This window comes from Chlorocebus sabaeus, chromosome 19, assembly GCF_047675955.1.
Source record: "Chlorocebus sabaeus isolate Y175 chromosome 19, mChlSab1.0.hap1, whole genome shotgun sequence".
Classification (NCBI taxonomy): Eukaryota; Metazoa; Chordata; class Mammalia; order Primates; family Cercopithecidae; genus Chlorocebus; species Chlorocebus sabaeus.
In genome coordinates, this window is record NC_132922.1 from 26,782,309 (window position 1) to 26,792,433 (window position 10,125).

Below are 10,125 nucleotides of genomic sequence, written 5' to 3' on the forward strand. Positions count from 1 at the left end.
AAGGGGCAGGCGAAGAGCTAGGAGTGTCTGCGGGACCATCCCAGGACCCTGAGCCCTGCAACTCTCTGCATCCCAGGGCTGACTTCGACCTGAAGCGCTGCCTCTCAGGCGCACCGGGAGGGAAGAGGAATGTGATATTGAAATCTCCGCCCCCCTGGCCGGGCGCAGTGGCTCACGCCTTTAATCCCAGCATTTTGGGAGGCCGAGGCGGTTGGATCACGAGGTCAGGAGTTCGAGACTCAGCCTGACCAACATGGTGAAACCCTGTCTCTACGAAAAATTAGCCGGGAGTGGTGACACGCGCCTGTAATCCCAGCTACTGAGGCAGGAGAATCGTTTGACCCTGAAAGGCGGAGGTTGCAGTGAGCCAAGATAGTGCCATTGCACTCCAGGCTGGGCGACAGAGCGAGACTCATCTCAAAAAAAAAAAAAAAATCTCCACCCGCTCCTTGCTGCTGATGGCAAGACTGACTCCTCCACCCGGTGTTCTGCCCATGCCCGCCCCAGCTCAGGTGCAGCTGCCCAGCTTGTGGGAGAGCTTCCCTCCGCAGACCTTGGCCCAATCACAGGACATCAGGAGAACACACTGTCCTGAGAAAAGAGATTCTGCCCCAGCCGTCTGCCCACCTGCCTTCAGCACCCTCAGCCATGGCGCTCGAGTGCCCCCCCATGCTACCTACACACACCTGCCTTCCTGCCCCATCAATGCTCTGTCCGGCCTTGGGCACAGACTCCAAGCCATAGGCAGTGGCTGCCCCTCCCCAAGCCAACAGCCTGAGTTCCATGGGGACCAGCCACCCTAGAGCCATAACCCTTGGACCATAACCAACCATGCAGAGTTGGGGGCGTGAAGGGCTGGTTCCTTTTTCTCCCTCCAGCTCCTCAGGTCACAGGAAGGTCAGGCTACCAGTTTGAGTCCCCAGGGGGCCAGGGGGTAGTCTGGGCCATGCCTCAAGAGTCTCAGGTGCTTCCTCTTTGACAACAGTCCCCAGAATCCCCATTTCCCTGCACACTGCAACCCACCCCGAGAGTGGGTCTTCAACTCCCAGACCCATGACAGTAACATTTTTCAGCCAGGATCTCATGACCCTCACAATAGCTGTTGTTGACATGTTGAATATTATTAACCCATTTTACAGAGGGGGAAACAAGGCTCAGAGAAAGTTAAAAACAGACCCAAGGTCAGAGGCAGAAACGGGAGGCAGAGGGGAGGCACTCCTCTCACACCCCACCCCTAGGGACCAAAGCCGTAGCCAACAGAGCAGTAGTAATCCGCGTCATCTTCAGGCTGCACGGGACTGATGGTGAGGACACAGGCATTGTGGGCCTCATCCTTGGCTGCAGAGAATCGATCAGGGATGTCAGCAGGCCGGTGGTGATCCTCCTCTGAACGGTAGTAGAGGAGATATCGAGGGGCACTGCCTGCCCGCTGCTGGTACCAGGACACACCATAGTCCCTGATGGTGACGTGCTGGGGGCTGAGCGTGCAGGAGAGTTGAGCCACTTGGCCTGGGAAGACCAGCAGTGCATCCGGCTGGGCCAGGACTGTCTGGGAGACTGAGAGACACAAACATACTCAGGCCCAGCCTGAACTCCTTCTCTCCCACCCCTGCCCTGTGAAAGCTTGGTTGGACTCCATGGAGACTCCCAGTTCCAAAGGGCTCATAGCCCAGTGCTATGGGATTAGCAATGAATGGGGTGCAGGAGGCCTGGTTCTGTGTGACTTAGGGTGCCCTCTCTGGACCTCCATCTTCCTTTGTGAGTGAGGGATTTGGAGTTAGCCCCCAAGTCCCCATTAGTGCCATACCCTAAAGGATCCGTGTTCAGTTAAAGGCCCAGAGCTCAGAAGGTTGGACTAGCAGCCTCTAGGTCCCTCTGCTACCCATCCACGTTTCTCTGCAGAACTGCACCCCTCCTCCCCCACTTCCCCGCCCACTTCACTTCAGCTCTTCCAAACCCTGAATACAGACTAACCAACCCCAGGAACCTCCTGGGCTGTCCCACACATCTACTCAGCCTCGGGCAACTGGCTGCAGGGAACCTCTCAGGGAGGTTAGATGGCCTCAGGCCCTGTGGGGTAGGGACCAGCCCACAATAGCTTCCCCTGTGAAAAACTAAGGAGACCCAAAGTCAGAGTCCAGGGCTCTAGTGACCTGGTCGTTCACAAATGGGAAAATCAAGACCCACACAGGGAAGTGATTTGCCCCAGGTCAAGGGCAGAGCTGCCTGAAGCCAGGTCACCCCTCTACCTCAATACCCCTCCCAGCCAGGTGCGGTGGCTCAAGCCCGTAATCCTAGCACTTTTGGAGGCTGAGGTGGGCAGATCACCTGAGGTCAGGAGTTTGAGACCAGCCTGACCAACATGGAGAAACCCTATCTCTACTAATAATACAAAATTAGCCGGGTGTGTTGGCGCATGCCTGTAATCCCAGCTACTCAGGAGGCTGAGGCAGGAGAATCACTTGAACCCAGGAGGTGGAGGTGCATTGAGCCGAGATTGCGCCATTGCACTCCAGCCTGGGCAACAACAGTAAAACTCTTGTCTCAAAAAAAAAAAAAAAAAAAAAAAATTCCCCTCCCAGGACCTGCTCTACTGTCCCCATCGATCTGCCTCCTTGCAGGGGCCTTCTGGGGCCAGTACTGTTCCCCACCCCACACCCAGGTGAGTGAGGCCCAGGGAGGATTCACCTGACAGAAAGGTCCCCATCAGAAGGAAGCTGAGGCACCAGCAGGCCATGGTCAGAGGCAGGGAGGCAGGCAAGGAGAAGTTCTGCAAGGCTATATGCTCCAGGTGCTTTGAGGCACAGGGCTGGGAAGGCCACTGGACCACAACAGAGCATGCAAATCAGCCTATTGACTGAGGAAGGAGGGGCGGTGACTGGAGCCCAATGGCCAAGCCCCATCTTCCGAAATGCCAGGGTACTGGCACCACAAGGCCTTCCAAGAACAGGAGCCCAGAAGTCCTCATGTGCAGTTATAGCAGGTAGAAATCCACTTTTTTGGCCGGGCGCGGTGGCTCAAGCCTGTAATCCCAGCACTTTGGGAGGCCGAGGCGGGCGGATCACGAGGTCAGGAGATCGAGACCATCCTGGCTAACACGGTGAAACCCCGTCTCTACTAAAAATACAAAAAACTAGCCGGGCGAGGTGGCAGGCGCCTGTAGTCCCAGCTACTCCGGAGGCTGAGGCAGGAGAATGGCATAAACCCGGGAGGCGAAGCTTGCAGTGAGCTGAGATCCGGCCACTGCAGTCCAGCCTGGGCTACAGAGCAAGACTCCGTCTCAAAAAAAAAAAAAAAAAAAAAAAAAGAAATCCACTTTTTTTTTGAGGTACAACTAGCATACAGTAAAATGCATAAATCTTAAGTGTATAGCTTGATGATTTTATGTATATGTATGTATGCCCGCACATGCACGCGTGTGCGCGCTCACACACACACACACACACACACACACTCCTGCAACCTCCACCCAGATCAAGATTTAGAAAATCTCAGCTGAGGGCGGTGGCTTACGCCTATAATCCCAGCACTTTGGGAGGCAGAGGAAGGCGGATCACTTGAGGTCAGGAGTTCAAGACCAGCCTGGCCAACATGGTGAAATCCCATCTCTACTAAAAATACTAAAATTAGCTGGGCATGGTGGGGGATGCCTGTAGTCCCAACACTGGAGAGGCTGAGGCAGGAAAATTGCTTGAACCCGGGAGACGGAGGTTGCAGTGAGCCAAGATCGCACCACTGCACTTCAGCCTGGGTGACAGAGCGAGACTCCGTCTCAAAAAGAAAAAAAGAACATCTCCATCTCCCCTGAGGCCCCCTCAGTTAAAAATGACCTGCACCCTCAAGGGAATCATCATTCTGACTTCTATCACCTTAGATTAGTTTTTGCCTGCTCTAGAGCTTCAACTATAAGTGCAATGATAGTGTGCCCTCTTTTGTGCCGCTTCTTTTGTTGAACATGATGAAAGTGATCCATGTGTGTGCAGCAATATTTCATTCATGCCCACAGCTGTGTGTAATCCGTTGTGTGAATGCACCATAATCAGTTTCTCCATTCTCCTATTGTTAGACATTTGGATGCTCTCCAGTCTTTGGCCGTTACAAATAAAACTTCTGTGAATGTCTCTGTCCATGTCTTTTGGTGCACTCATTTGTGATGGAGAGACACCCAGGAAAGGAGCTGCCAGACGGCAAGGAAAGAATACATTTAGCTTTACTAGGTCTGCCAGGGTTCCCCATGTGTTTGTACCAACCTGGTCTTCCACCAGCAGAGTAAGAGAGTTTACAGTGACTTCGCATCCTCACCAGCACTTGACATTATCACCACCTTTAATTTGCTAGGATTCCAAGTAGCTGAGATGGTTTTGAACTTGGGTTTGAATCCTAGCTCCTGCTCTTCTTAACTGCATGACTTCGGCCAAGTTACTTCCCCCCACTGTGCCTCAGTTTTCTCATCTGGAACATGAAGTTAAGCATAATGCCAGCCTGAGGATTGTGAAAATGCAAAGATGGGACCTATTTGCTAAGTGCTGGCCACAGGGGGTGGATTAACCATGTCATTTATTTTCTGTATTCCAGTGCTCTGTGATCTGGGGCCTTGTTGACCATTGTGGGACTGACCCTCCCAGGGTTACCCAGTCTCTATAGATAGTAAATAACTCTTTTTCTTTTTTATCAGACAGAATCTCGTTCTGTCGCCCAGGCTGGAGTGCAATGGCGCTATCTCCGCTAACTGCAACCTCTGCCTCCCAGGTTCAAGTGATTTTCCTGCCTCAGCCTCCCAAGTACCTGGGATTACAGGCATGCGCCACCAGGCCCAGCTAATTCCTTTTGTATTTTTAGTAAAGATGGGATTTCACCACATTGGCCAAGCTGATCTCAGTCTCCTGACGTCAAATGATCCATCTACTTTGGGCTCTCAACGTGCTGGGATTACAAGCATGAGCCACCTCACCCAGCCATGAGAGTAAATAACTCTTCTGAAAGCATGCTTTTCAAACGCAAGTCAACTAATCCCAACCCCCTCAACTCCCTCCTTAATCTGCTCTTATACTCCACCTGCCCTAATCTCTCCAGGTCTATGCACCAGACAACTAGGGACAGCCCATGCTCCAGAATCCACTTTAATTATTCAGTCCTAAACTTGCGGGCCCAGCCTTGGAAACCACAATAGAGGCCCTTGCCCACAGTTCCTCCCACTCCTTCTGCTTCCTGTGTGGCACACCTTGGTGTACTCCCTTTTTTAGGGGAACTTTGAGTTACAAACTCTCTTTTCTTTCTTTCTTTTTTTTTTGAGACAGAGTTTCGGAGTTTCGCTCTTTGTTGCCCAGGCTGGAGTGCAGTGGTGCGATCTCAGCTCACTGCAACCTCCGCCTCCCAGGTTCAAAGCGATTCTCCTGCCTCAGCCTCCCAAGTAGCTGGTATTTGTTTTAGTAGAGACGGGGTTTCACTACGTTGGTCGGTTTCACCATGTTGGTCAGGCTGGTCTGGATCTCCTGACCTCATGATCTGCTCTGCCTCCCAAAGTGCTGGGATTGAAAGCGACCGATCACAAACTATGTTTCAATGGCACTTCCCCCTGCTCCACCCCTCCCCTCCCCTTCCCTTTCCTTTCTTCTCTTCTCTTTTCTTTTCCTTTCTCTTGAGACAGTCTCGCTGTGTCACCCAGGCTAGAGTACAATGGCATGATGCTCAGCTCACCACAACCTTCGCCTCCTGGGTTCAAGTGATTCTCCTGCCTCAGCCTCCCGAGTACCTGGGACTACAGGCATGCACCGCCATGCCCAGCTAATTTTTGTATTTCTAGTAGAGACGGAGTTTCACTGTGTTGGCCAGGCTGGTCTCAAACTCCTGACCTCGTGATCCACCTTCCTGGGTCTCCCAAAGTGCTGGGATTAAAGGCGTGAGCCACCGTGCCCGGCCACAAACTATGTTTTCAATGGCACTTTTCCCCCCTCTCCTCCCCTCCCCTTTCCTCCCCTCCCCTCCCTCCCCTCCCCTCCCCTTCCCTCCCGTCTCTTCTCCTCTCCTCTCCTTTCCTTTCCTTTTCTTCTTTTCTCTTTTCTTTTTGTTTTTCTTGAGACAGAGTCTCGCTCTGTTGCCCAGGCTGGAGTGCAGTGGTGCGATGCTTGGCTCACAACCTCCGCCTCCTGGGTTCAAGTGATTCTCCTGCCTCAGCCTCCCGAGTACCTGGGACTACAGGCACGTACCGCCATGCTCAGCTAATTTTTGTATTTTTAGTAGAGATGGAGTTTCACTATGTTGACCTCGTGATCCTCCTGCCTCCATCTCCCAAAGTGCTAGAATTACAGGCATGAGCCACCGTGGCCAGCCTTCTTTTTCTTTTTTCTTTGAGACAAGGTCTCATTCTGTCACCCAAGCTGAAGTACAACGGCCTGATCATAGTTCACTGCAGCCGTGAACTCCTGGGCCCAAGCAGTCCTCTCGCCTTAGCCTCCCGAATAGCTAGGACTACACGTGCATGCCACCATGCCTGACTAATTCTTTTGTTTTTATTTAATTGATGTACTTATTTTGAGACAGAGTCTTGCTCTGTTGCCCAGGCTGGAGTAGAATGGTGTGATCGTAGCTCATTTGTAGCCTCAAACTTCTGTGCTCAAGTGATCCTCCCACCTCAGGCTCCCAAGAAGCTAGGACTACAGGTGTGAGCCACCATGTCCAGCTAATTATTTTGAACATTTTTTTGTAGGCCGGGCGCAGTGGCTCATACCTGTAATCTTAGCACTTTGGGCGGCCGAGGTGGGCGGATCACAAAGTCAGAAGATCGAGACCATCCTGGCTAACACAGTGAAACCCTGTCTCTACTAAAAATACAAAAAAATTAGCCGGGCGTTGTGGTGGGCGCCTGTAGTCCCAGTAGTCCCAGCTACTTGGGAGGCTGAGGCAGGAGAATGGTGTGAACCCAGGAGGTGGAGTTGGCAGTGAGCCGAGATCGCGCCACTGCACTCCAGCCTGGGCAACAGAGTGAGACTCCATCTCAAAAAAAAAAAAAAATTTTTTTTTTTTTAGAGACAGGGTCTTACTATATTGCCCAGTCTGGTCTTGAATTCCCAGCCTCAAACGATCCTCCTCCTTCAGCCTCCCAAAGTGCTAGGATAACAGGCATAAGCCACTGTGCCTCACAAGAGTGCACCATTTTAATCGGTTTTATTATTATTCAGGTAAGGTAAGGCTAACATCAGAAAATAATTGTGACACTGGGCATGGTGGCTCACACCTGTTATCCTAGCACTTTGAGAGGCCAAGGCAGGAAAATCGTTTGAGGCCAGCAGTTTGAGACCAGCCTGAACAACAGAGCAAGACCCTGTCTCTACAAAAAAAATTTTTTAATTGGCCAGGCGTGGTGGCTCACACCTGTAGTTTTAGCTACTCAGGAGCCTGAGGTGGGAGGATCACTTGAGCATAGGAGTTTGAGGCTGCTGTGAGCCATGTTTGTGCCAGTGCACTCCAGCCTGGGTGACAGAGTGAGATTCTGTCTCAAAAAATAATAATAAGGCTGGGTGCAGCAGCTCAGGCTTATAATCTCAGTACTTTGGGAGGCAGAGGCGGGGGGATCACTTGAGCTCAGGAATTCGAGACCAGCCTGGTCAACATGGTGAAACCCCATCTTTACGAAAAACGCAAAACATGAGCCAGGCTTGGTGGTGTGCGCCTGTAATCACAGCTACTAGGGAAGCTGAGGCGGAAGAATCGCTTGAACCTGGGAGGCAGAGGCTGCAGTGAGCTGAGGTTGCACTACAACCTGGGCGACAGAGTGAGACTCCGTCTCAAAAGCAAGCAAACAAACAAACAAACAAAAACATGAGAGGGGCTAGGTGGCCCATGCCTGTAATCCCTGCACTTTGGGAGGCTGAGGTGGGTGGATCACAAGGTCGGGAGTTCGAGACCAGCCTGGCCAACATGGTGAAACCCTATCTCTACTAAAAATACAAACAAAATTAGCTGGGCGTGGTAGCGGGCGCCTGTAATCCCAGCTACTCAGGAGGCTGAGGCAGGAGAATCACTTGAACGCAGGAGGCGGAGGTTGCAGTGAGCCAAGATCGTGCCATTGCACTCCAGTCTGGGTGACAAGAATGAGTCTCTATCTCAAAACAAACAAACAAACATGGGGCACTTTTCCCCAGGACAGAACCATATCTGGGGACCCACGTCCCGCAGAATACAGTTCAGGAGACTGTAAGTGTGGATCCTCCAGTGCCTGGAGCCAGAATCTGGAAGGAAAGACCACTCCAGGCCTGGAGCCTCAGCTCTGATAGTCACCATCTGCCATCCAAGGATCTCCGCTTCATCGCCACCAAGAAGGGAATCAAGAGACTCTATCTTGACTGTCATGGAGATACCCTGAGGAGGTGTCAAGAATGGAGTGGTACCTGGGAAGGGGCTATATAGCCTCCCCAAGGGAATTCTGGAGGCTGTGAGTTAAAAAGAGGGCACTGTGGCTGGGCGCGGTGGCTCAAACCTGTAATCCCAGCACTTTGGGAGGCCGAGACGGGTGGATCACGAGGTCAGGAGATCGAGACCATCCTGGCTAACACGGTGAAAACCCGTCTCTACTAAAAAAATACAAAAAAATGGCCGGGCGCGGTGGCTCAAGCCTGTAATCCCAGCACTTTGGGAGGCCGAGACAGGCGGATCACGAGGTCAAGAGATCGAGACCATCCTGGCAAACACGGTGAAACCCCGTCTCTACTAAAAAATACAAAAATCTAGCCGGGCGAGGTGGCAGGCGCCTGTAGTCCCAGCTACTCGGGAGGCTGAGGCAGGAGAATGGCGGGAACCCGGGAGGCGGAGCTTGCAGTGAGCTGAGATCTGGCCACCGCACTCCAGCCCGGGCGACAGAGCGAGACTCCGTCTCAAAAAAAAAAAAAAAAAAAAAAAGGCCGGGCGCGGTGGCTCACGCCTGTAATCCCAGCACTTTGGGAGGCCGAGGCGGGCGGATCACAAGGTCAGGAGATCGAGACCATGGTGAAACCCCGTCTCTACTAAAAAATAGAAAAAAATTAGCCGGGCGCAGTGGCGGGCGCCTGTAGTCCCAGCTACTCGGGAGGCTGAGGTAGGAGAATGGCGTGAACCCGGGAGGCGGAGCTTGCAGTGAGCCGAGATTGCGCCACTGCACTCCAGCCTGGGCGACAGAGCTAGACTCCGTCTCAAAAAAAAAAAAAAAAAAAAAAAAAAAAGAGGGCACTGTTTTTTGTCTTTTTTTTTTTTTTTTTTTTTTTGGAGATGGAGTCTCGCTCTGTCACCCAGGCTGGAGTGCAGTGGCCGGATCTCAGCTCACTGCAAGCTCCGCCTCCCGGGTTCACGCCATTCTCCTGCCTCAGCCTCCCGAGTAGCTGGGACTACAGGCGCCCACCACCTCACCCGGCTAGTTTTTTGTATTTTTTAGTAGAGACGGGGTTTCACCGTGTTAGCCAGAATGGTCTCGATCTCCTGACCTCGTGATCCGCCCATCTCGGCCTCCCAAAGTGCTGGGATTACAGGCTTGAGCCACCGCGCCCGGCCTTGTCTTTTTTTTTTAGTCAAGGTCTCACTGTGTCACCCAGGCTGAAGCGTAGTGGTATGATTTTAATTTCTGCCTTGAACTGGGCTCAAGTGATCCTCCCGCCTCAGCCTCCCCGAGGAGCTGGGACTACAAGTGTGAGCCACCACGCCCAGCTAATGTTTTTTTTATTTTTTATTTTTTATTTTTTTTGGAGATGGAGCCTCGCTCTGTCACCCAGGCTGGAGTGCAGTGGTGCGATCTCGGCTCACTGCAACCTCTGCCTCCCGGGTTCACGCCATTTTCCTGCCTCAGCCTCCTGAGTAGCTGGGACTACAGGTGCCCACCACCACGCCCGGCTATTTTTTTTTTATTTGTTTAGTAGAGACAGGGTTTCACCGTGTTAGCCAGGATGGTCTTGATCTCCTAACCTTGTGATCCACCCGCCTCAGCCTCCCAAAGTGCTGGGATTACAGGCGTGAGCCACCGCGCCCGGCCTAATGTTTTTATTTTTACAGAGATGAGGCCTTGCTATGTTGGCTCAGGCTGGGGAGATCCCAACTTCCAGTGATCTGCCCGCCTCGGCCTCCCAAAGTGTTGGGATTACAGGCATGAGCCACTGCGCCTGG

General features: G+C 52.4%; 1 protein-coding gene across 1 annotated transcript; it reads right to left on the reverse strand.

The window, feature by feature from the left end:
* Positions 1-1,100: 1,100 nt before the first annotated feature.
* On the reverse strand, positions 1,101-3,546 carry VPREB3 (V-set pre-B cell surrogate light chain 3). The gene is made up of 2 exons (XM_007975087.3): positions 2,689-3,546; positions 1,101-1,557 (listed from the first exon to the last, which is right to left on the reverse strand). The coding sequence occupies exons 1-2, from the start codon at positions 2,735-2,737 to the stop codon at positions 1,235-1,237; spliced, it is 372 nt and encodes a 123-aa protein (XP_007973278.1). The 5' UTR covers positions 2,738-3,546; the 3' UTR covers positions 1,101-1,234.
* Between the last annotated feature and the right edge of the window lie 6,579 nt (positions 3,547-10,125).